This window comes from Saimiri boliviensis, chromosome 3, assembly GCF_048565385.1.
Source record: "Saimiri boliviensis isolate mSaiBol1 chromosome 3, mSaiBol1.pri, whole genome shotgun sequence".
NCBI classification, from domain to species: Eukaryota; Metazoa; Chordata; class Mammalia; order Primates; family Cebidae; genus Saimiri; species Saimiri boliviensis.
This window is the reverse complement of record NC_133451.1, coordinates 69629019-69654059: the sequence shown is the minus strand read 5'-3', so window position 1 is coordinate 69654059 and position 25041 is coordinate 69629019. Positions and strand designations below refer to the sequence as shown.

General features: G+C 38.6%; 1 protein-coding gene and 1 non-coding gene across 11 annotated transcripts in view; both read left to right on the top strand.

Moving 5' to 3' along the window:
* The window catches only part of CCDC158 (coiled-coil domain containing 158), a 111712-nt gene that overhangs the window by 48662 nt on the left and 38009 nt on the right, over positions 1–25041 (top strand). For 8 of the 10 annotated variants that reach the window (XM_074396303.1, XM_039468448.2, XM_074396309.1 and 5 more), the window contains 8 exons: positions 1399–1596; positions 3279–3761; positions 9094–9283; positions 14032–14184; positions 16085–16197; positions 18246–18404; positions 19697–19789; positions 20376–20501. In XM_074396303.1, the coding sequence (XP_074252404.1) occupies positions 1399–1596; positions 3279–3761; positions 9094–9283; positions 14032–14184; positions 16085–16197; positions 18246–18404; positions 19697–19789; positions 20376–20501 (1515 nt within the window). The remainder of the gene's footprint in view (positions 1–1398; positions 1597–3278; positions 3762–9093; positions 9284–14031; positions 14185–16084; positions 16198–18245; positions 18405–19696; positions 19790–20375; positions 20502–25041) is intronic. The other 2 variants (XM_074396304.1, XM_074396310.1) reach the window with 2 other exon arrangements.
* On the top strand, positions 14845–14950 carry LOC120363771 (U6 spliceosomal RNA). The gene has a single exon (XR_005579216.1). It is a non-coding gene; the product is annotated as a U6 spliceosomal RNA (small nuclear RNA).

Sequence of the window (25041 nt, the reverse complement as noted above, 5' to 3'; positions counted from 1 at the left end):
ATTTGAAAATCTTGGAGACTGAAAGTCTGAAAGATCCTGAAACCTGGTCTTCATTTTCATTCTGACTATCACCATTGCTTGGTCACCGCACCCCCATTATTCATCGCCAAGACCACGGCAGTCTCCTTACTGGTGTTCCCAACTCCACTTTGTCTGTTGAGAGAAACTGGAGGGCTGCCACATGCCATATCTAAAATATAGCTCTGATGATGTCACTCTTCAACTCAAATTTCTTTCTCTGTAGAGTCAGACACCCACCCTTTCAATACTGTTCATGATCCATGAGCCTGCTAACTTTTTCAATCCTTTTTCTCTACCTGGACCCAGTGCCCCAAGCAAACACACAGGCCCCTTTCCTGTCCCTTCTTCCTAATCTCTGCATCTTCAGGTCTAACTCAAATACCATCCTGAAGGATTTTGATCCCTTTAGTGTGATTCTCTCTACTATTCCTTATCTTTGTCCCTTTAATGAAAAACCACTTCCAGTTACTTATGTCTATGTCTTAACTTTCTCTTGGATCATAAATCATTTGAACATAGGTATATCTTTGTTTTTACTAATCTGACTATAGAGTTTTTGCTCCTATTCAACACTATGTATTTTTTAAGTAGCTGAAAAGGGAGATAATTCTATTCACAGCCCCGGTGCTACTCCAATTTCAGTACCAGCCACTATTCTGCCATTTCTCCATTACTTACCATTTTTCCTTTATGCTTTTGAGCATTTCTTTATTATAGGAGCATACTTGATGTGAGGCATAATGTCTTCCTTAGAAAATGCAAGACTTAAAAACTGGATGACTTTTTAAATCTACTGTATTTTCCTATTCTTATGTATTATTTGAGGTCTAGTCCCTTGAGATAGACTTGTAATGCTACAAATTTTAAGCAAAATGTTAACTTATTTTTCTTGGAAATAATTGCTCTTAAGCCATTAAAACCCATTAAAAAAGAATCAGATTCCAAAATCAAAGGTTTCTGAAATCACATAAAAGCTCTAAATATGATATAAAGACAATAAATTTTATCTTTTTTTTTTTTTTTTTTTTTTTTTTTTGAGGCAGAGTCTTGCAGTGTCGCCCAGGCTGTAGTGCAGTGGCGCAATCTTGGCTCACTGCAACCTCCGCCTCCTGGGTTCAAGCAATTCTCCTGCCTTAACCTCCCTAGTAGCTGGGACTACAGGTGTGCACCACCATGCTCAGCTAATTTTTTTGTATTTTTAATAGAGAGGGTTTCACCATGTTGGCCAGGATGGTCTCAATCTCCTGACCTCGTGATCTGCCCACCTTGGCCTCCCAAAGTGCTAGGATTACAGGTGTGAGCCACCACAACCAGCCATAGATTTTATCTTAATTACTTAATAGCAGGGAGGAAAAAAGCATTCCTGTCTTGTTTTAGGCTGATCTACACAAAAGGGAGAAGGAGCTGAGTCTGGAGAAGGAGCAGAATAAGCGTCTGTGGGACCGAGACACAGGCAATAGCATCACCATTGACCACCTGCGGCGGGAACTGGATGACCGGAACATGGAGGTGCAGCGCCTGGAAGCCCTACTCAAGGCCTTGAAAAGCGAGTGTCAGGGCCAGATGGAGCGGCAGGTCAGCACCTGCACAGGCTGTGCCATCGCCAGACGATCTTCTCTGGGGGAGAAACGTATTTTATGTCTAAATAGGGCTTTTAGTTTTTAACATATATGGACCTAAAATGGCTCCTAAAATAGAGCTATGGATTCTGTGAGCAGTTTATGAAAACCTGATTTATATATGTGTGTGTGTGTGTGTGCGCGCATATATATATATATATATATATATATATATATATATATATATATATATTCTTTTTTTTTTTTTTTGAGACAGAGTTTCACTTTATTGCCCAGGCTGGAGTGCAGTATCACAATCACAGCTCACTGCAACCTCTGCCTTTCAGGTTCAAGCAATTCTCCTGCCTCAGCCTCCCAAGTAGCTGGGATTACAGGCATGTGCCACCACGCCCAGCTAATTTTTGTATTTTTAGTAGAGATGGGGTTTCACCATGTTGGCCAGCCTGGTTGAAAACTCCTGACCTCAGGTGATCCACCTGCCTCAGCCTCCCAAAGTGTGGGATTACAGGCGTGAGCCATCATGCCTGGCCTTCTATACGTGTATATTTACCACTAATTAAACTAAATGTGTTAAGCTTTATCTCACTTGTACATTGTTGAAAAACTAAACTCCTCTCCAATTGCCTTTTCACTTTTACCTAAAAATTGGTCACTTAATAATTGCTTATTTCTGCTGCAGAGAAGCATCAAATTATTGGGCAATCTGAGGAGCAGCAGGGTTGAAGTTTTCTAACAGAATTTTTTGCTTTTTCTCCTGAAAGAGGCTTTCCTCTCTAGCCCCCAGCCCCTACACTGATTGAAACTGATAAATGCATTCCATTCTGGTGCACCCACTAATAGCAAAACGTGGACTGCCTTCTTCACAGCAGTGTACTTTCTGTGCTGGGAAGATATGGTTCTAATGCCAGTTACTGCCACAGGGACATAAAAAGCATCCTGCAAAAGTGTAAGCTTCTCAGAATGTGAAAGCAAACCAAGGGACCAGTCTTGGCTTAGACCCAGACAAAGCCATTAATCTACTCTCTGGCTTAACCTGGGCAAGAACAAGGATGAAAGGACCAACTGGAAGTTAGAGTCTTCAGCTTTTCCAAACAAGGATCAGAAAATTTGAATAAATAAAAGCCATTATTTATTTATTTTTTCCTCAGAGGCAAAATTAAGGGTAAGATTGGAGGGAAATTAAAAGTAAGGAGTTATTGTAAATCCTACCACCCTTTCCCCCATTGCCAGGATTATCTCAATTTAAATCAGTACAGAAAACATCCACAAAGGAAACTTCCCAAGACCCCACTCTAAAACACCATTGTGGAGGAGCATTATTATTTAATTAAGCCCTCTCCACCTTGGTCTAACTAGCATATATCAGTCTTACATATGTTATAAGAGCTAGAGTTCTGACAGCAAAATGATTGAGTTAATTTAACTAGACATGGCTAAGTACAGTGGCTCATGTGTGAAATCCCAGCACTTTGGGAGGCCAACGCAGGAGATCACTTGAGGCTGGAAATTTGAGAACACCAGCCAGGGGATCATAGTGAAACCCCCATCTCTAAAAAAAAAATATTATTAAACCTTGCCTAATTCATTACTTCATGCTTTTGGGTTAACTTGTATCACTTGAGGTTGCCTATACCTATCCTCCCAAATCTATGAAATTCTCTTTTCTTTAACAATCAGATGGCAGCAATTCAAGGAAAAAATGAAAGTCTAGAAAAAGTATCCTCCTTGACTGCTCAGCTTGAATCCACCAAAGAGATGCTGCGCAAAGTAGTAGAAGAGTTGACAGCCAAGAAAATGACCCTGGAGAGCTCAGAGAGGACAATATCAGACCTGACAACTTCTCTCCAGGAAAAAGAGAGAGCCATAGAGGCCACCAATGCAGAGATCACAAAGCTCCGCTCCCGGGTGGACTTGAAATTGCAGGAGCTGCAACACTTGAAAAATGAAGGGGATCACCTCAGAAATGTGCAGACAGAATGCGAGGCCCTCAAGCTGCAGATGACAGAGAAGGACAAGGTGATCGAGATTCTGCGACAGCAGATTGAGAACATGACGCAGCTGGTGGGCCAGCATGGACGAACTGCTGGAGCTATGCAAGTAGAAAAAGCTCAGCTGGAGAAAGAAATTAATGATAGGCGGCTGGAACTACAGGAACTTAAGGTCTGTAGAGGCTTTTTTTTGTGTGGTTTAACTTCTGAAATATCATTTCTCTTATGAGCAGGTGTGACCTATACTGAAAAGTGGTTTTTGGTATCTGTGGACACTCTGAAACTGAAAGTATTTGTTTTTATGTGCATATATGTGTTTTTGTGAGAAAGGATACATACTTTTATCAGATTACAGAAGGAATGGATGATTCAAAAATGCCTCAAAATCACGGGTATAAAAGATAAAAATCAGAAAATCTATGAAGTATTTCCTGATCCCACAGTTTGAAGTATTTTCTCCCTCTTCAGACAGATCTAAATTTGAACCCTGTCTCTCATCACTTAGTTATGGTGAAACATTGGACTGTTTGCTGACTCTTGGCTTCGATCTCTGATAAACAAAACCAAACCAAAAAGTAAACAAACAAACAAAAAAACACCCAACAACTGGTTGTGTTACTGTTAGGCTTAAATCAGAAAGTATGAATCAAGGACGGAGCCTATTAATAGTTTCTGGCTTGTATAAGAAATTTAATAAATATTAGTTTCTTTCCCTTACTTTGGTCTTCTTCTGAACTTTCTCATACTTTATTTGTACCTGTTAAAACCTGGATCACATTCTATATTGCCTTCTGTGTGTGTGTGTGTGTGTGTGTGTGCACGCACGCGCACATGTGTGTGTGTTTTTGTGTGTGTGTGCACATAGCAGTGTCTCTTTTTTACTAAATATTGTAGACTTCTTCAACCAAGGTACACATCTTATTAGTCTTTGTACCCCCTGCCCCATATTTTTGTGCCTTACATCCAGAAGGTGCTCGGTAAATATTTATCAAAATGTAATATGATCTAATGGGTTTTTAAAAAAATTGATTTCATAGGCTTTATGTCACCTTTATCTCTGACTTGGTGAGTAGTAGGAGACAAATAACATATACTGTAGATGCTCCAGTTTCTTCATTCTAAAAAATAGGGACAGCAATAGATAATTATCCATCTTATGGAAATAAATAAGTTCATTTCATTAAAAAATAGAATTTTCTATTGCTTAAGTTTTTACTTTGTTATATATATATTTTAAATGGTCAAACTCACCATGAAAAGGGACGTAGAAAGGATTCTCAATGGCCAGCCCTACACTGAAACCCTTAGAACAGATTTGTGATGCAGGGCAGAGTGTATCAGAGGAGAAAGGATGGTTGTTCTGCCTTGCTTAGGAAGATTGCTAGTGGATTGCTAGAGTGTTAAGGCTCCAAACAGGAGAATCCCACTCTTACACTCTAAAAATTAAATCAATTTAATCCTCACAAAACTTTATGATGGAGGCACTATTGTTATCCCATTTTATGTCTGAGGAAACTGAGACACAGAGAGATTAACTTGCTGGAGAGCAGCACTACCTTGGGATTTGAACCTAGGCAGCCTAAGTAGATGTTACTATGCAGTGGTTCTCAGTGAGAACCGGAATCCCTTGGAGGGCTTTTGAAAGCACAGACTGCTGGCCTGCTCCCAGAGTTTCTGATTCAGTAGGTCTAGAATGGGGTGTGAGATTTGGCATTTCTGAACAAGTTTCCAGATGATGTGGACACTGCTGGTCCTGAGAACATCCATCAGGATCTGTGTTGGTGCCTCAGAGGAATGTGAAGCTCATGACTAGAGGGCCAGTGAAAGCTTTGAAGAGATCTGGGAACCTGAAATAGGCAAATACCAGGCAAAGAGGAGGAAGGATGGCATTTCAAGCCAGGGAGAAGCCTAGTCTGTAGTTTAGCCTAAGAGATGGTATGGGGGATATTACAGGTTTGGGGGTAGGAAGGAGAGGGTTACATGAAAAAGGCAGTGTTGGAAGTGGATTAATCTGGCATCAGTATGCAGAAGTGGCTTGGAGAGAGTAAAACTAATTTTCAGTTCCTAAATATGGAGCTGGAGCAGCTTCAGGGAATAATTTCCTAGGTAAGTAGAGTTTCACACAGATACAAAGAACATAAATTTAAAACTCAAGTCTTAATGCCATATCCACTTCCCTCTGTGATCCAGTAAGGAAAACAGAGCAGGAATCGTAGCCCTAGAAGGTATGGTTTCTCTCCTGGCTTCTGTCACCTCTTCAGAGCGGATACTGCACATACTGACAGCAGAGAAGCAGAGTGACTTAATTCAATCACTGTGGGCCCTCAGAGCTGGAACTTTTTAAAAACAAATACGTAATAATACTAAGGAAGGACTGAATTCTATCCGCTGGCCTCAAGAGGTGGAATGGGAGCAGCACTCATCCTATGTATGTTGTGATGCCTCAGGTTGTCCCAGGGAAAGCCCTCCCCATCCCGTATTGCATGAGGCCTGCTGAATTTAGTGTGACAGTTGTCAGGAGTGGCTAGGCAGGGATCAGAGAGCCCAGATTAGGGCCCTTACTGTCCAAATCTATCACAGGTGGGCAGTGAGACAAGCCTGTAGCTCCCCACCAATCCTTTTTGAAGAGCCAAAAGCTTGTCACGTGGTTATATTTCAAATGTAGCATTGGTCTCCACATTTAAACTGCTGCTATAGCAGTCAAATTGCATTAGCCAGTGTAATAAGGCCAGTAGGGAGATAATTTGGGGAGATAATCTGATGACCAAAGAAAGTCAATATTTTTTTCAAATTGCACTTATTTGGAAGCATCTAGGTCAGTTCTGTCCACCAGAAATATAATGTAAATGACATATATAATTTTAAGTTTTCTGGTAGACACATGAGATGTGAAATTTTAATAATGTTTTATTTAGCTCATATTCAAAACATTATGTTTTTGTATTATAATCAATATAAATCCTAGTTCACCAAGATATTTTCTATTTTATTTTTATACAATGCCTTTCAAGTTTGGTGTATATTTTACACTTACAGCACATGGCTTAGATTGGCCACATTCCAGGAGCTCCAGAGTCATGTACAGGTATTGTGTTATACAACACAGACATACACCCTGGGCAAAGAGGGGTCCCTCCTAGGAAGCCTTACAAACACAGATAGATACCAGTTAGGAGGCACTGTGGCAGTCCATATGAGAAGTGATGGCAGTCCAGACCTGGAGGTTGGGCAGGATTTGGTGAACAGCTAGATGTGAGGGGTGAGGGAAAGGGAAAGACATGGCGGCTTTGTGAGTTCAAACTTAGACTGGCAACATGGTAGTTCCTCTAATAGAGAAGAGTCAGAAAGGACTGCAGAGGAAAGCTCTCTGTGAAGAAGGAATAGGAATGATTGGGTCAGAGTTTGCAGAAGCATGCCACTCTAGAGGTTTCTGACAGTTAGTCGGAAATGCCAAATTAGAGTTGCCATATTCACATTCCCTACTCTATTCAAAGGACCAGATACTTTCACCACTGCAACCCACCCCAGTCTAAGCTTCCGCTTCTCTCATTTGCTCTTCCAGTTGCCTTCTCACTGGTGTCCATGCTTCTCCTCCTACCCCCATGCCAACCACTGTTTTCCTTCATACTAGAGCCAGAGTTGCATGGTTTTTTTTTCTTTCTTTCTTTCTTTCTTTTCTTTTTTTTTTTTTTTTTTGAGACGTAGTCTCTCTCTGTCATCAGGCTGGAGTGCAGTGGCATGATCTTGGCTCACTGCAACCTTTGCCTCCAGGGTTCAAGCTATTCTCCTGCCTCAGCCTCCCAAGTAGTTGGGACTACAGCTGCACGCCATCACACCCAGCAAATTTTTGTATTTTTAGTAAAGATGGGGTTTCACCATATTGGCCAGGATGGTCTCAAATCTCCTGACTTTGTGATCTGCCTGCCTTGGCCTCCCAAAGTGCTGGGACTATAGATGTGAGCCACCGTGCCCGACCCAGAGTTGTATTTTTAAATCATTATACTACATCACTCCCATACTCAAAACTGTCTAAGGACTTCTTGACTCACTGAGAATGAATGCTCAAGTTCTTACATTGCCTCTTAGTAACTTGATCTTTCCCTTGGCCCCTCTCTGACTTCATCTCCTACTTACCCCAAGCTCACTCCACTCCAGCCCTACTGATGTTCCTGTTGTTCCGCAGACATGTTACCTGTACCCAGAGCTCTTCCCAGGCTGCCCATGTGGCTTGTCCTTATGCTCCTTGAGCATAGGGAGCATCTGGTCAGATGTTACCTCATCAGAGAGGCCTTTGCTTGCCAACTGTGGCAGGGTCCCCAAGACCGACCCCAGGCTTGATGATTCCCTAGGAGGACTTGCTAGACTCAGCATATAATCATACATGAGGCTAGGATTTATTACAGTGAAAGGATACAAAGCAAAATCAGCAAAAGGAAAAGGCACATGGGGCAAAATCCAGAGAAAGCCAAGCATAAGCTTCCAAGAACCCTCTCCTAGTAGAGTTATGCGGGACATGCTTACTTCCCACTCCCCACCTCATCCCCAGCAGAAACTGTGACAACACCTGTCAAGTGTTGCCAACTAGAGAAGCTCATTAAAGCTCACTACCTGGGTTTTATATTGGATATTAGTCCCATAGGCCTCTCTACCTGGCAGGTATCCAGATTCCAGGTTCCCCAGGAGGAAAGCAGGGGTTTAGCATAAACCACAGCGTTTGTACAGTTTAGGCACAGTGAGCCACTCTTATTAGTTAGGTTGGTGGGAACCCTCCCAAAATCCAAGTTCCTAGATGACGGATAATGGCAAAACTTGTAAGCAGGTCTTTCTAAGGAGGGCACCCAAACCTGCTATGTGAACTCATTCTGCATACCAGGTTACTTGAAGTAGCAGCCCCTCCCTCACATTCATTCTGTACCCCTCACCTGCTTTTATTATTACTGCCATTCCTCTTACCTGATTTATTAAATATTTGTTTTCTTCTCTTCTTACTAGAGGAGGACATGAAGACAAAGACATGTTTTGTTTATTGCTACCCAGGGCCAGGACTAGGGTAAGATAAGTGAGGTGCCCAGGTTGGAGGCCCTCATCTAGCTGCCTCACTCTCATTAACCTAGTCATAGCCCTGCTTCTATATCCCTTGCATATAAAATAGTGCCTGCCACAAAGAAGGTTCTCAATATGTATTTTTTGAATGAATGGAGATAGAAGAGGAATAGTGAAATGTTGTTGCAAGCAATAGTAGGAATTGACATCTAAGGTTAAAAGAAAGTGAAATATTTTTCCTACTTTCTATTGATGCTTTATAATAAAATATAAATTTAGTGTACTGAGAAGCATTGAAAAGATAATAAATATAGGTGGAACACAGATAGGAGCCAGAAAATGATATTAAGTAAGAGACTGTTGTCAGATTTTAGGACTGTGTTAGCAGATACCAATTGTAACTATACATGTGCCTATTTTTTATGTCTGTATCTATCCTTTGTATGTATCCATATATTTAGATTTTAAAAGATAAAAAAGATGCAAAGATCCGGGAGCTTGAGGCCAGAGTGAGTGATTTGGAGCTGGAAAAGGTGAAGCTGGTGAATGCAGGCTCTGAGCGGCTCCGTGCAGTGAAGGACATCAAACAAGAGAGAGATCAATTATTAAATGAGGTGAAAACGAGTAGGAATGAATTAAACAATCTTTCAGGTATGTTACTTCAGCTCAAATCCTACTTAAAAACAAGAGTCTTATCAGTGAAGCCCAATGTAGACCCTAGCACAATCACAAAAGAAGAGTATTTCACTCACATGGCAAACATGGATAGCTATCCTACCCCCATGGAGTTATTCATAGCATGAAATCTCATAGTTCTCATGAAGGGCTCCCATATCTTACACTTACTGACCTGAACTTTAGTCAGCTCTCAGTGTACTGGAAAATCTGCACTGAGTTTTCAAGAGAAGGATGAGGTATCCAGGTTCCAGGCTTCCAAAAGGAAAACCGGTGTTCAGTATAAATCGCATTGTTTGCACAGACAGTTTTGTTTTCATAGAAGCGGAAACCTTGAGTCTTTTGAGTCAAATAGCTTGATTAGAGGTTGAATAATGACGTGATGTGAAAATAGACATGTGAATTTATTGAAATGAAAAATTCACAGCCTTATATTAAACAGTGAAACACTCCAGTTTCTGATTGTTATGTGTATTAGTCCCTTCTTGCATTGCTGTAAAGAACTACCTGAGACTGGGTAATTTATAAAGGAAAAAGGTTTAATTGATTCACAGTTCTGCAGGCTGTACAGAGTGTGGCTGGAAGGCCTCAGGAAACTTACAATCATGGTAGAAGGTGAAGGGGAAGCAATTACATCTTCACATGGCAGCAGGAGAGACAGAGCAAGAAAGAGAGTGTGCAAAGGGGAAGGTGCTACACACTTTCAAACAATCAGATCTCATGAGAACTTGCTCACTGTCACAAGAACAGCAAAGAGGAAATCTGTCCCCATGATCCAGTCACCTTCCACAAGGCCCCTCCTCCAACACTGAGAATTACACTTGGATATGAGATTTGGGTTGGGATGCAGAGCCAAACCATATCATTCTGCCCCTTGACCCTCGCAAATCTCATGTTCTTCTTACATTTCAAAACATAATCATACCTTCCCAATAGTCCCCCAAAGTCTTAACTCATTCCAGCATTAACTCAAAAGTCCAAGTCCAAAGTCTCATCTGAGACAAAGCAAGTCCCTTCTACCTATGAGCTTGTAATATCAAAACAAGTTAGTTGCTGGTAGATGCTTCTATTCCAAAAGAGATATATTGGTCGAAACAAGGGGGCTACAGGATCCATGCAAGTCCAAAACCCAGCAGGGCAGTCATTACATTTCAAAGTGTTGAAATAATCTCCTTTGAATCCATGTCTCACATTCAGGGCATACTGATGTAAGGGGTGGGCTTCCAAGGCCTTGGGTAACTCTGCCTCTGTGACTGTACAGGGTATAGCCCCCACTGCTGCTTTCACAGCTGGCACTGAATGCCTGTGACTTTTCTAAGCACACACTGCAAGCTGTCAGTGGATCTACCATTCTGGGGTCTGGAGGACAGAGGCCTTCTCATAGCTACACAGGGCAGTGCTCCAATGGGGACTCTGTGTGGGGACTGCAACCCCACATTTCCCCTCTGCAGAGGTTCTCCATGAGGGCTCCACTCCTGCAGCAGACTTCTGCCTGGACATCCGGGTATTTCCATATATCCTGTGAAATCTAGGTAGAGGCTCCCAAGCCTCAACTCTTGCCCTCTGTGCATCTGCAGGCAGATCACCACATGGAAGCTGCCAAGGCTTGAGACTTACACTCTCTGAAGCAACAGCTTGAGTTGTACCTTGGCCCTCATTAGCCACAGTTGGAGCTGGAGCAGCTGGGATGCAGGGCACCATGTCTCAAAGCTGCACAGAGCAGCAGGGCTCTGGATCTGGCCCACAAAACCATTTTTCCCTTTTAGACCTCTGGGCTTGTGATGGGAGTGGCTTCTGAGAAGGTCTCTGAAATGACCTACAGGCATTTACCCCATTGTCTTGGCTATGAACCTGTGGATCCTCTTTACTTATGCAAATTTCTGCAGCCTTGAATTTTTCCCCAGAAAATGGATTTTTCTTTTCAACTGCTTGGTCAGGCTGCAAAATTTTCAAACTTTTATGCTCTACTTCACTTTGAAATATAAGTTCTAGCTTCAGGTCCTTTTTTTAAAAAATGCAAATGAGCATAAGCTTTTAGGAGCAGCCACACCACATCTTGAACACTTTGCTGCTTAAAAATTTCTTCTGCCAGATACCCTAAATCATCTCTCTCAAGTTGAAAGTTCCAGTGATTCTTAGAGCAGGGGCACAATGCCACCAGTCTCTTTGCTAAAGCATAGCAAAAGTGATCTTTAATTCAGTTCCCAATAAGTTCCTTATCTCCATCTGAGACTTCCTCAGCCTGAACTTCATTGTTCATATCATATCAACATTTTGGTCATAACAATTTAACAAGTTTCTAAGATGTTTCAAACTTTCCCACATCTTCCTGTCTTCTTCTGATCCCTCCAAACTGTTGCAATCTCTGTCTGTTACCCAGTTCCAAAGCTGCTTTTACATTTTCAGTTATCTGTAGAGCAATACTTCTCTGGGACCAATTTTCTGTATTCATTTTTGCATTGCTATAAAGAACTACCTAAGACTGAGTAATTTGTGAAGAAAAAAGGTTTAATTGACTCAGTTCTGCAGGCTGTACAGGAAGCATGGCTGGGAGGCGTCAGGAAACTTACAATAATGGTAGAAGGCGAAGGGGAAGCAAGCACATCTTCACATGGTAGTAGTAGGAAGAAGGGAGAGAGAGAGAGAGAGAGAGAAAGAAAGAGGGAGGTGCTACACACTTTCAAACAACCAGATCTCATGAGAATTCACACACTATCACAAGAACAGCAAAGGGGAAATCCTTCCTCTTGATCCAGTCACCTCCCCCTGAGGCCCCTCCTCCAACACTGGGAATTACAATAGGACATGAGATTTTGGGTCAGAATACAAAGCCAAACCTTATTAGTATGGTATGAAATATGATGTACTTCATAAAGCCAGGAGTTACTGAGCGTTTACTATGCAAGACACTGTGATAGAACCTGGAAAACCCACATGAAGCTCACAGTCAGTGGGAAGATAAGCCTAGATGGAAATGGGTGAATAACCAGTGGGTGAGGCACAGTGAAAGTGTATTGAGTACAAAGATAGCACAGAGGACAGAGAATTTACTTCCTATAGGAAGTGATGTCTGCACTACATTTGAAAGAGGAAAAGGAATTTGGCAGATGAAAAAGAGGTGCAAGGAACATGCCAGGCAGAGAGAACATTATGAGCAAATGCGTGAAGGCATGAAATATCAAAATGTGACCTCAAATGTATTAGCTGGTGCAAAAGTACAAACGAATGAGGGCTATGAAATAAGGCAGATTAGATAGGTAGAGCCGGGCAATGTGGAGCCTGCAAAGGATATTAAGTAGTAGGTTTTTGTCATCAGATTTTAGATGGACTGTGTTAGCAGTAAATTAGAAAAAAGAAAGGCAGACCAAGCAGTTAAGGAGGATTTTGCAGTAGTCCCAGATAAATAGAATGAGGACATGAACTAAGGCAGTGGCAGTCAGAATAGAAGGAAAGAATTAATATTTTTTGAGGTTTAATCAATAGGACTTAGTGATTGGAGGGATTAAATATAGGTTTCAGGATTTTAGTTTGTGGTATTGGGACAGCAATCACAGCAACTTAGAGAGGGAACCAGAAGGAAAGACAGCTTGAGGGCTGGAAATTGAGATGTAGTCACTGTGAGGCAGTTGGTTTCAGGTGGCATGAGGACATCTACATGAAGATGTCTGGCTAAATGGAGCTGGAGCTTTGCTCCTTTTATGTATAAATCTAATTATATAAATAGATACATAAAATTAGTGCGTGCATGCATGCGTGTGTGTGTGTGTGTGTGTGTGTGTATTCTAGTATATGGAATAATTAGTTTGTGCCAGGTATTTTTTTTATTTATTATACTTTAAGTTCTTGGGTACACGTGCAGATTGTACAGGTTTGTTACATAGATATACATGTGCCATGGTAGTGGTTTGTTGCTTCCATCACCCCATCATCTACATTAGGTATTTCTCTTAATGTTATCCCTCCCCAATCCCCCCACCCCCTGCTATTCTTCCCCTAGCCCCCCACCCCCCAGGCCCCAGTGTGTGATGTTCCCCTCCCTGTGTCCAAGTGTTCTCATTGTTCAACACTCACTTAAGAGTGAGAACATGAGGTGTTTAGTTTTCTGTTCTTGTGTCAGTTTGCTGAGAACGATGGTTTCTAGTTTCATCCATGTCCCTGCAAAGGACATGAACTCATCCTTTTTTTTTGGCTGCATAGTATTCCATGGTATATATGTGCCACATTTCTTTATCCAGTCTATCCTTGATGGGCATTTGGGTTGATTCCAAGTCTTTGCTATTGTGAACAATGCTGCAATAAGCATAGGTGTACATGCATCTACTGGAGATAAGTCAGATAAGATACACGGCAGCCTCAGGTTACTTTTAGTGTTGTGGAGATTCATCAACCAGCAGATGGTAGTTAAAGCTGCTGTAGTGGGCATGGTCATCCAAGAAGAAGGTTTAAGATGAAATAACAGCAAACTAATTACAATGTTTGGGAGAAAACAATGAGTAATAAGTAGGTAAAGGAGGAAGAGGATCCACCCAAGCAGATTAAAAAGAAAGGGTCATATCCCTGGAATTGTGTATGTACATCTCATTTCTGTAACAAATGAAGATGTAATTTAATGAGTTCTCTTCCAGTTCTAAAATTCCGTGAACATTAATTACAAATAAAATATACTTCATAACAATAGGATAGAAAAAAGTAATCATCTATCATTGATTATCACTTTTGTATAGAGGAGTATGAAGTCTTAAAAAAGAATTTCCGAAACAAAAGTGAAGAAATGGAAATGACTACAAATAAGCTGAAAGTGCAATTAAAATCTGCACAGTCTGAACTAGAACAAACAAGAAATACGTTAAAGTCAATGGAAGGATCTGATGGTCATGGTATGCTCTATTAAATTTTAAATTCTTCTGTTTTTAATGTAATGGTCTAAATTTGTTAAAACACAAGCCTAAGTACATTACCTACCACGTTTTCACAGTGGTAGATGATGTGAGAAATATACACTAGTAGGTATTAATGATGGATGTTATGTAGCAGTTGTTAATTGTTTTTAGGTAAATTGCCATGGGCTTAATTTAATTGCTAAACTGTCTGAATCTTTCCTTTCCTGTGGCTATTTCAGTAATTTCTAAGAGATCTCAATATCTATTAATGTCAGGTAATTATTTTTTAGTATATAAATATAGGTTAACACTAATTTCTATTCAATCCCTTATTTTTCAACATGTACATTATATAAACTGTAGATCTGTAGCTAGTTGGCAGTGCTTGATTCCTTCACTGTGATAAAAATGGGAAGGAATCCTGGAAATTGAATTGTTAGGTCAGGGGACCCTTCTCACCACCTAGACTTACTCTGTTTTTACCTTGCTGCCCATACTAATGCAGAGAGATAAAAAGGTTATCTTCCAGTTCATGTTATTCATATAATTGTTGACAAGACCATACATATTAGCTGACCATAAGAATTAATATTTATCTAATTAAAGTATACATTTTTCCATTTCTCAATATTTTTTAATGTCAGAAGATTTATTTTTGTGCTTGCTTTGACAGCACATATACTAAAATTAGAACAATGTAAAGAAGATTACCATAGTCTCTGTGCAAGGATGACCACAAATTCCTGTTGTGTTTCATATTTTGTGTGGTTTGGCCCTTTGCTGGTTAACACTGAGAAATTTGTTGGGTTTAGAGAAGTCACTTGAGAGGCCTTTTGAGGGTCTGCTGCCTCTGCTCCCCAGCCATCAACCCTGCCTCACTGTCAGGCATCTTCACAACCACACCAGGGACATTACATTTATTAAGTTACCTAGAGAGCCCATGTATTCTCATTCAAATTCTTGATTTTATTTATTAAATCATGTTAAAATGAAAAAAATTTTTGAGAAAATTACCTTTCAAGGCCAACAATGATCCACTTAATCAGATCATAATTCTTCAAAGTAGTGAGCAAATGATGTCAGCCTTTTAATCAATTAATAAAATCACTATAGTGTCAGTTGAACCCTGTTTTAGACAGTTTAGATAGAACTATATCTTGTTAATGAGAAGTCATACCTTTCATTCTGATAGCTTGTTTATAATAAATGGTACTTTTTTTTTCTTTTTAGTCTCCAAGTTATGGTCAGACTAGACTCAAAGCTGTGGCATTTTCAAACCTTTTTCCTCAGCTGACTATAAGAAAAAAGAGTCAGACATGCTTATGCTGGCAGTTTGGTTACTCCAGTGAGTTCCAAGCACATGACAAAAATTATGAGAATAAAAATTGAAGAGTCTATGATATCACTGGACCCTTTAAAAAGATATACTAGATGTCTTGTGCAGTATTTTAAATATGAGTTTGTAGAAAAATCATTTTAGTAATAATACAATATATATTATTCTTTATGTGACAGCCTCCATATCTATACGCATACATGCACATATATATTATATATTTCCCTACATGTGTAAGTATGAGTTTAATCAGTGTTAATGTTATTACTGGAAAGGTGGCACTGTATCACAGCCAATGAAATTAATCCCAGTAGCAAAAACCCTACAAAACATTATTATATATATGTTTTCCAGCTCAGAAATCTCTAGTAGTAGCTAAACATTATTATATTCCAATATTATGAAAACCGAAGACCTTTGTCCATGATCTTTCCCTTGAAACTGCTCAGGTACCTTGGAGGATCGATCTTGTCACCTTCTCATAAAGTTTAACCATCAAATTAACCATAGTCTCTCAAACTTGAGAACCTAAGGCATAGTTTGCCTCTTTTTTTTTTCCAGCTATGAAAGTGGCAATGGGGATGCAAAAGCAAATCACAGCCAAAAGAGGTCAGATAGATGCCCTTCAGAGCAAGATACAGTTTTTGGAAGAGGCAATGACAAATGCAAATAAGGTGGGTCACTGTCCTCAGAGTGGGGAAACCAACATGTTCACCCTTGGAGAGACCACAAGGCAGAATAAAAGGAAGCAGGGATGCAAAGTGCAAGGGAAAAGGAAAGCTTTTTTTTCTGAGTGAACAAGGGAAAAGTTCCTGGAAAAGCATTTTAGCAGGATGTTGAAAAACAGCCACTGTTTTAAACGTGGGAAATAGGAAAAAGAACATTCCTGGTAGAGGCAAGGAATGATTATAAACAAAATACAGAGAATTCCATTATAATGTGATGTACATGTTCCTAAAAATCACTGTGCTATGCAAAATTGTGTAATAAAAACCACAAGGCTTATGAGAACAATGAGATTAGGAGCACCACACTAACAAATTTCATTAGTGACACATAAAAAATAGAAACCTAGTAAAAACAATAGCAGTTTTACACATGTTAAATTGTTAAGAAATATATAAATACAATGATAAGTATAGTGGTTTGTCCTGAAAATGGCCTGAAGTTTTCTTAAGTATATATGCAGCTTGTATGTTATTGTGGAGAGGGGTAGGAGAGTTTCCTGTAACACCAGATGTAGATGGATGTGGTTTATAATACATGGTAAAGATGAGGTAGCCGGTAGGTGAGTGTTTGAGGAGTGTGCATGTAGGCTTCTTGTGTGTTCCTATGCAGCTGTGTCTAGCTAGGTTGAGTTTTCTGCATTGACCTGGTGTTTCTCATGAATGAGACTCATTCATGAATAAGCAACTATGAAATTTGCCTATGTTCAAATGTGCCCTGATTTATCCATCACTTTGGAACAAATGTATATTTCAAAAGAAGGTTTATAACAGAACTGACTGTAGCAGGTTAAAAAGCAAGTGACAAGTAGAAAATAAATGCAACCAAAGTAATTGCTAGTTTACTATCCATTGTAGGCTGCCAAAATACTTCTAAGTGCAGCTAAATATTAACAAGTATAAACCCATATTTGTGCATACCACTTATCACACAGACTTATTTCTTCCTTCTCTATTTATATTTATTCTTTCTCATTTTTTTCTTTCTTCCTTTTCTCTTACCCTGAATTCATTTTTTTCTCTTTCTCCTTTTTTTCTTGCCTTTGGGAACCCAAAGCAGTGCTTATCCTCCCTGATGGTATTTAGGGCTTTAAAAGGTTACTGCCTGCTCTCAACAAAGATACCTGCCCTGCCTAAAGGAAAATATTCATTATAGCTCTATGATATTCCCTCCAAACAAAAAGGGGAAAACCTATACAATTAATCCCTCTTTCATTCTGAAGCCTTTTCTGCCTAATCTAATCAGAAAAGGAAAACTTATTTGCATATTACAGTAGCAATACCTTCTACCTTATTTACAGTAAACATTTTTCACTATGAAGACATATTTAAAGAAGTATAGACTCAACAAACTCATGTCTGTATTTTAATTGACAACTATACATTTACTGTTTTTGTATATATATTCCATAGTGCTTTTTTGGAGGGATGAACTAATTTTAATGAAATGTTGTTTAATAGCAGAGACTATTGTATCAGTAAGCTCACTGTTATCATTGGGCTGTTAAGTGACTTGAGGGCAGGAACTATATGTCTTATACATTTTTCTGTCATAGGTTCTGCAGTAGGAATTTGTGAAATGAATATTCAACCTTGAAACAAAATAGAAATCCATAAAACTTTCAAGTAATGCATCTTTTAACAATCTCTTATGTTGTTGAAAATAAATTTTAGTAAAATTTGGTATATGATTATTTGATGCCAATTCACTAAAACACTGTCTATTTATGATAATATAGTTATTTCATATTTCATAGAGTTTATCAAAGGTTTATAAGCCTAGAAAGAGGTAATAAAACCAGTAGTGATTAAAATAAGAGAAGTATATAGTAACAATCTCCCAGCAGCTCCCAGCCCCAACTCAGAAACAATTAAATGGCATATGAATTAAACTTATCTAGTTCAGGGTCCTTTAAATAAAAATGTTATATTTCCATCACCTTTCAGCATCTACATGAGCAGATTATTTCTGATATTTTTCTCCCATATAATTGTAGGAGAAACATTTTCTGAAAGAAGAGAAGAGTAAACTCAGCCAGGAATTGAATACTGTTGCCACAGAAAAAAACAAAATGGCTGGGGAGCTGGAAGTTCTGAGATCTCAGGAACGCCGTTTGAAAGAAAAGGTTACTAATATGGAAGTTGCTCTGGATAAGGTAATTATTAACTAAACATATAAAGTAATTATCAACTAAATAATTATTTAGTTATTAACCAAACAGAATTGTTCTGAACAAAAGCTCTACGTAGATAGGAACTGAGTTTATCAATTTGTATTTTATCCCAATCACCTAGCACAAAGAAAACTCTATCCTATAGGGAAGGCTCTTCTGACTTTTAAAACGTAGTCATAATGCTTACTTTTTGCTAAGTTTTCTTTTTCAGGCTAACATAGTCACAGGAGCAGTAAGATTCACGATATAAGATGTTTCTGATATCCTTAGAGGCCTGAGTAAGCAAAAATGCCTCCATGAACACCTGACTTGCCACCAAAAAATGACTTGGACATTTGGTAGAATACAGTCTCTTACTAATGCCAACAAAAGGATAAAGTAATGTTAATGACTAGTGCTTTGTGGGGGTCCAGAAAGTGCAGGGAGGAAACACAGCTTAAAGAATGAGAAGGATCAGTGATACTGTTTGTCACTGCCATTTATTGTAGAGAAATAAATATCTCATCCTGTCACTTAGAAACTCTGGAAACTTAAAATTTTACCAAAACCATCCTTGATTGCTAAGAAAACAGAGCCTATGGTTAGATAAAAGAATTTGCAGTCTCACCTCTGTTACCGTTTTTTCTTAAAACATGCTATATTGACTCTATGAATTTTAGTTGTGGGTTTTTGTTTTTGTTTTTTTTGAAATGGAGTCTCGCTCTGTCACCAGGCTGGAGTGCAGTGGCGTGGTCTCGGCTCACTGCAACCTCCACCTCCCGAGTTCAAGCGATTCTCCTGCCTCAGCCTCCCGAGTAGCTGAGACTACAGGCACATGCCATCATGCCCAGCTAATTTCTATATTTTTAGTAGAGACGGGGTTTCGCCATGTTGGCCAAAATGGTCTTGATCTTTTGACCTCGTAAGCTGCCCACCTTGGCTTCCCAAAGTGTTGGGATTATAGGTATGAGCCACCACACTGGGACATTTGTGGTTATTTTAATATAAATTTTTATACTTTGGTAAAGCTGTTTCCTCACTCCGTCCATAGTTCATTCATTGTTTTGAGTGCCCTTCACATACTGAAAACTATGTATTTGCTGAGGGCACAGAGGATAAAAACATGGCCTCCAGTTGCACACAGTTCACTGAATAAAACAGATAAATAGATCATTGTAATATAGTTTGGTAGAAGGGCAGGAAGATTCCTTGACGAGATGGCAGCTCTGCATTTATAGGTTAATAAAAGTGGATAAAGAATGGAAGATAAACCATTTATGATTGCTTGATTGTAGGCATCTTTGCAGTTTGCAGAATGTCAAGATATAATACAGCGTCAGGAGCAAGAATCAGTCCGCTTAAAACTTCAACACACTTTGGATATAAAAGTAAGGTCATCATGAATAGTAGTTTAAGCAAAAATAATGCCTTTGTTTGATATGCTTTTATATTTTTGTGTACCCTAGATACACATTCAAGTATTTATCAACATAACCTGATACTATGATAATAGCATATAGCAATGAATAACAATGATAAGATCTGTACATTGTTGCATACTATACCTATTCTTTTCCTATATGGTAACAAATAGAAGCACCACTATCCTTAGCTTAAAATAAGTGAGTGAAATATACACAAGTTTCACTAGTACCTGCATGGGAATACCCAAAGCAAGAGTTTTCCATGCCCCAGAGTCAAGCAAGTACAAAACCCTAAGTGCAAATATATTTGCTTGTTTGGTGATTAGCAAAAGTGATGTAATCTACGTAACAAAACATGTTTTTTTTTAAATAGTACATTTTACACTGAAATATATGTCTGTTTTAAGAAGTATACTTTAAAGTGACAGATACATTTTAAAATCCCAGTAATGGATTTTGCCCGTGAAATCAAAAAAATGCATTTTGATTTCATAATTCTTTACAGTTGTAGGTTGGCAGTTATTTTCCTCACCTCTGTATTGTTTTCCAGGAACTTCAGGGCCCTGGTTACACTTCAAATTCTTCAGTGAAACCACGCCTTCTCCAGCCAGCATCTGTTACTCGTTCTCATTCTAATGTACCATCTTCCCAGTCCACAGCCAGCTTCCTGTCTCATGTAAGTAACCAATCTTATGATCCATTATGCAAGTAACATATATGTAAGTAATTTTAAATTGGAAAGAATTGCACTAAAAAGTGGTATCTCTATATTCTTGGCATTTTCAATTACTAGATTTTAGATTTACACATTTTCCTATAAATTCAGTGGAGTCCAGGTGAATAAAAATATATTCTTTACTATTTGGTGTTTTCTTATCTTCAATTCTTCGGTTATTTCCATCACAAGCATTTCCAGATTACAAAGCAAATAGTGAAATGGCTAAAATAAGCATCACTTCAAAAGCCAAAGGCAAGTTGGTAGTACATTTAAAATTCTACCAAAATAAAAATTATTTGCTGTATGTGGTTTTTTGTTAACTTATTTATAACATGAAAATTTTATTAATTGTAAGATACTTTTATTCTCTTTAATTAAAATATTAGAAACTTTGGAATTTTTTTAGTTTAACCTTTTATACTTTTAATTCTCAGAAAAAAAAATGTGCAATGTAAAATTCAAGCCTTCTCTTCTCTGAAGATATGTATTTCTGGAACCACAAATCCCTTGCAACCATTATTCAACTGTTAAGAAATAAGACATTCCATAAATCACACATGAAAACCAATTAAATTAGTTAAAAGTCCTATCTTACGTATGGCAACAGAATCACCAGTAATCTCTTATTTTACCTGTAATATTTAAATGATAGTTATGTACTATTTGAATGACTAAAATAGAGTCCTCTCACATACTTAACATGTCGGCATTGAAAAATAAGCTATCACACAACAATAGAATGATAATATTAGTGTTAGAAGTTAACATGTTTCTCTCCGGAGACTGGAATTGAGAGATGCGCAGGGGAAGGGCAGGAGACTGGTGCTTTTGGTTTTACGTGTTATGAAATCATTTTACTTTTAAAAATAGAAATGTTCCATTGATAAAAATTAGATTACCCTTCCCTTTCCAAATATAATTCTGCAAATCAAACAACAACAAAGAACATTTTACCAGGAGTCACTGGAATGATATTTTTAACTTTTTTGTGTGATCTTGGGCAAGTCAGTTAAATATATTGTGCCTTAGTCTTTTCATCTGTAATGAGTGGTCTGGACAAGATGACCTCTAGGGTCACCAGGAAAGATTAGCTCTGAAATTCCATGATTTTTAATTACCCAAAAGCTATTAGATTTTGCCCAGTTGCTTACTATATAGATTGTACTTGATTATAAAGAATCTTATCCATCACTGAAAAAGTACTAGTCATTAGTTTGTTTAACTTTAAATTTTAATTTCCTTTTTATTTATTTTTTCCTGAGACAGCATCTTGCTCTGTTACCCAGGCTGGAGTGCAGTGGTGCAGTCATGCTCACTGCAGCCTGAACCAGCCAGGCTCAAGCAATCCTCCTATCTTATCCTCCCTAGTAGCTGGGACTACAGGTGCGTGCCACCACGCCTGGCCAATTTTTTTATTTTTTATAGAGACAGAGTTTCACCATTGCCCAGGCTGGTCCCAAACTCCCGGGCTCAAGCAGTCCTCCCATCTTGCCCTCCCAGCATGCTAGGATTACAGGTATGAGCCATTGCTCTTGGCCTCAACTTAAGTTTTTAAATAATAATTCTAACAGAAAAAATGAATGACATTTAAAAAATATACTGTCAGACATGCTTTATACAATTAATTCCTGCTCATAAAAATGGTTATTATATAATTTTACACAATAAAAGTAACATTCATTCTTTATTTTGTTCACTGATGTTTGCCAAGTACTTAGAACAGTGTCTAGCATATATCAATGAATATTTATCTCATGGATGAATGAATTCACTGTAGAACATTGTCTTCAGGTTTCCATTATTTCCACTGATAAGTCAACAACTTGTAAATCTCGTTGTTGCTGTTTTGGAGGTAGTTTTTTCTTCTGTTTTTAAGATTCTCTCTTTGTTTTAGTATGTAACAGTTTGCCTATCATGTGCCTAGATGTGCTGGTCTTTCTATCTGTCTTTCTTAGAGTAGTGATCTTCCTGATGTGTGGATTGAAATCTTCATCAATTTGAGAAAATTTTCATCCCTTATCTACTCAGTTTTTCTTTCTCTATTTTCTTTTTCCCTCTGGGACTCTAATAACACAGATTAATTTTTTCATCATGCCTTATATATCTTTTTTTTTTTTTTTTTTTTTTTTTTTTTTTTTTTTGAGACGGAGTTTCGCTCTTGTTACCCAGGCTGGAGTGCAATGGCGCGATCTCGGCTCACCGCAACCTCCGCCTCCTGGGTTCAAGCAATTCTCCAGCCTCAGCCTCCTGAGTAGCTGGGATTACAGGCACGTGCCACCATGCCCAGCTAATTTTTTGCACTTTTAGTAGAAACGGGGTTTCACCATGTTGACCAGGATGGTCTCGATCTCTCGACCTCGTGATCCACCCGCCTCGGCCTCCCAAAGTGCTGGGATTACAGGCTTGAGCCACCGCGCCCGGCGCCTTATATATCTTTATATTCTTTTCACTTTTGCCCATCCTTTTGTCTCTCTGTGCTTCAGTCTTGTTGCTTTTTTCTGGCCTATTTTCCGGATAACTAATTCTACCTTCACCTGAGTCCAGTTTATTAAACCCATCAATTAAGTTTTTCATTTTAGAAACTGATATTTAGTACTGGAATTCCGTTTAATTCATGTTTTTTATTCCATTTTTTTACAGAAATTCTCAATGTTGTGTGTGTGTGTGTGTGTCTGTGTGTGTGTGTGTGTGGTGTTAAGTACATGTATGGCCCAAATGTTTGTGTTACCCCAAAGATTTATATGTTGAAACCTAAACCCCAGGGTGGACCACTGGGAGGTGATTGGGTCATAAGGGCTCTGCCCTCACAAATGGTATTAGTGTCCTTACAAAAGAGGCCTGAGAGAGCTTGTTTGCCCCTTCTCCCGTGTGAGGACACATAGAAGGTGCCGTCTGTGAGGAAGAGCTCCTCACCAAATGCTGAATCTGCTGGCAACTTGATCTTGCACTTCTCAGCCTGAACTGTAAACAGTAAATTTCTGTTGTTTATAAATTACCCAGTCTAAGATATTTTCCTATAACAACCCAGAGTAAGAAAATAACTGTTTTAAAAATCAGCTTATGATAATTCTATTATTTGAATCCCCTCTGAGCCTGTTACAATTTTTTCCCTTGGTTTCTAGTCACGTTGTTGTTGGGTCTCTCTCCTTCCTCTTTAAATAATTGAGTCTGGACATTGTATGTGAAAAAATTACAGAGATAATTTTTTGTTCTAGACAGTTTTCTTTGTTTATGGAGGATTTACATTTGCTCCTGGCTAGTAGCTAAACCAAGGGCACTAACAGTCCCTCATTACTGTAATTTATTCAGGGATTGAAGTGATTCGGATTAAGTCTCTTATCCTCACAGCCTGAGGTTTACTGCTTAGCGTCCACCTCTTTGGTATAGTTCCTATTTTTATCCCTCTAGCTTCTTGATTATGCTAAAAGCTCATCTTACCCCCTCACCGTCTCAGCTGCCTCTTTTAGGATTGACAAATGAAAATCGTATGCTTCTCTGGATTTTCTTTGTTCCAGATATTGGCCCCATAAATTTTCCCTGCCTTGGTAGCTCTCTAATGCTGTCAGACAGACTTAAAAAAATATTTTGTATACATTTGTATACTAAAAATATTTTGTATACTTTTCTTGTGAATTCTCAACAGAAGGGTTGATCTGTCATTCCTTGTAAGAGAATTCCTCTATTATTATCCCGTTTGTACAGTTTTAGATATTATCTATAAACTTCTATTGTAGAATATAAAAATGTTTTACACATATACACATTTCTTTTCCCTGAATAAGTCCCCACATATAACTATATCATAAATTTTGGTTAAATCATATTGACTGTTCAAATTACTATGACTGTATAGATGGTTTCCTAGTTGAACTGTGTAGTGAACTGTGATTGTATTTCCTTTTTGCCCTTAGATTTAATAATTGTTTTGCTTTTTTCTTTACTTAGTTTTCTAGATACCTAGACCTTATTATCCCTTAACATTCTCTGAAGAAAACTCTTAATACTGCTTTTAGTATGAGTCAACTAATCAGATATTTTAGCAGCTTTTGAATTTTCTTATGTATTCACATATTATGTATGTGTATATTTCAGAGCCCTCCCTACTCCTCTTCCAGTCTGGACTGGTTGTTCTCTAGGCTTGCTGCAGGATTGCCTTCTTGGATTTTCCTTTTACCCAAGTCTCAGAAATTCCCTTCATCTTTTTTTTTTCCTGTTTTTTAGGCTTAACTCCCTTTCTTGGTTTCTTTCTTTTGATGGAGCACATAATGCAGCGACTTTCTGTGAAAACGCACATTTCATTTTTATGAGTGTTTTAAAACCTTGCATGTCTGAAAATGCCTTTATTCTTCACCTACATTTGATCGATGCTCAGAATTGTGTTCCTTTTGTGCCATTTTGATTCCAGAGCATTTCTATATGACCCGTTTTTTTTCTTAAAGCATTTGGAATCTTTTCTTTATCTTTAGTATTCTTTCAGAATAATCCCCACTTGGGGATA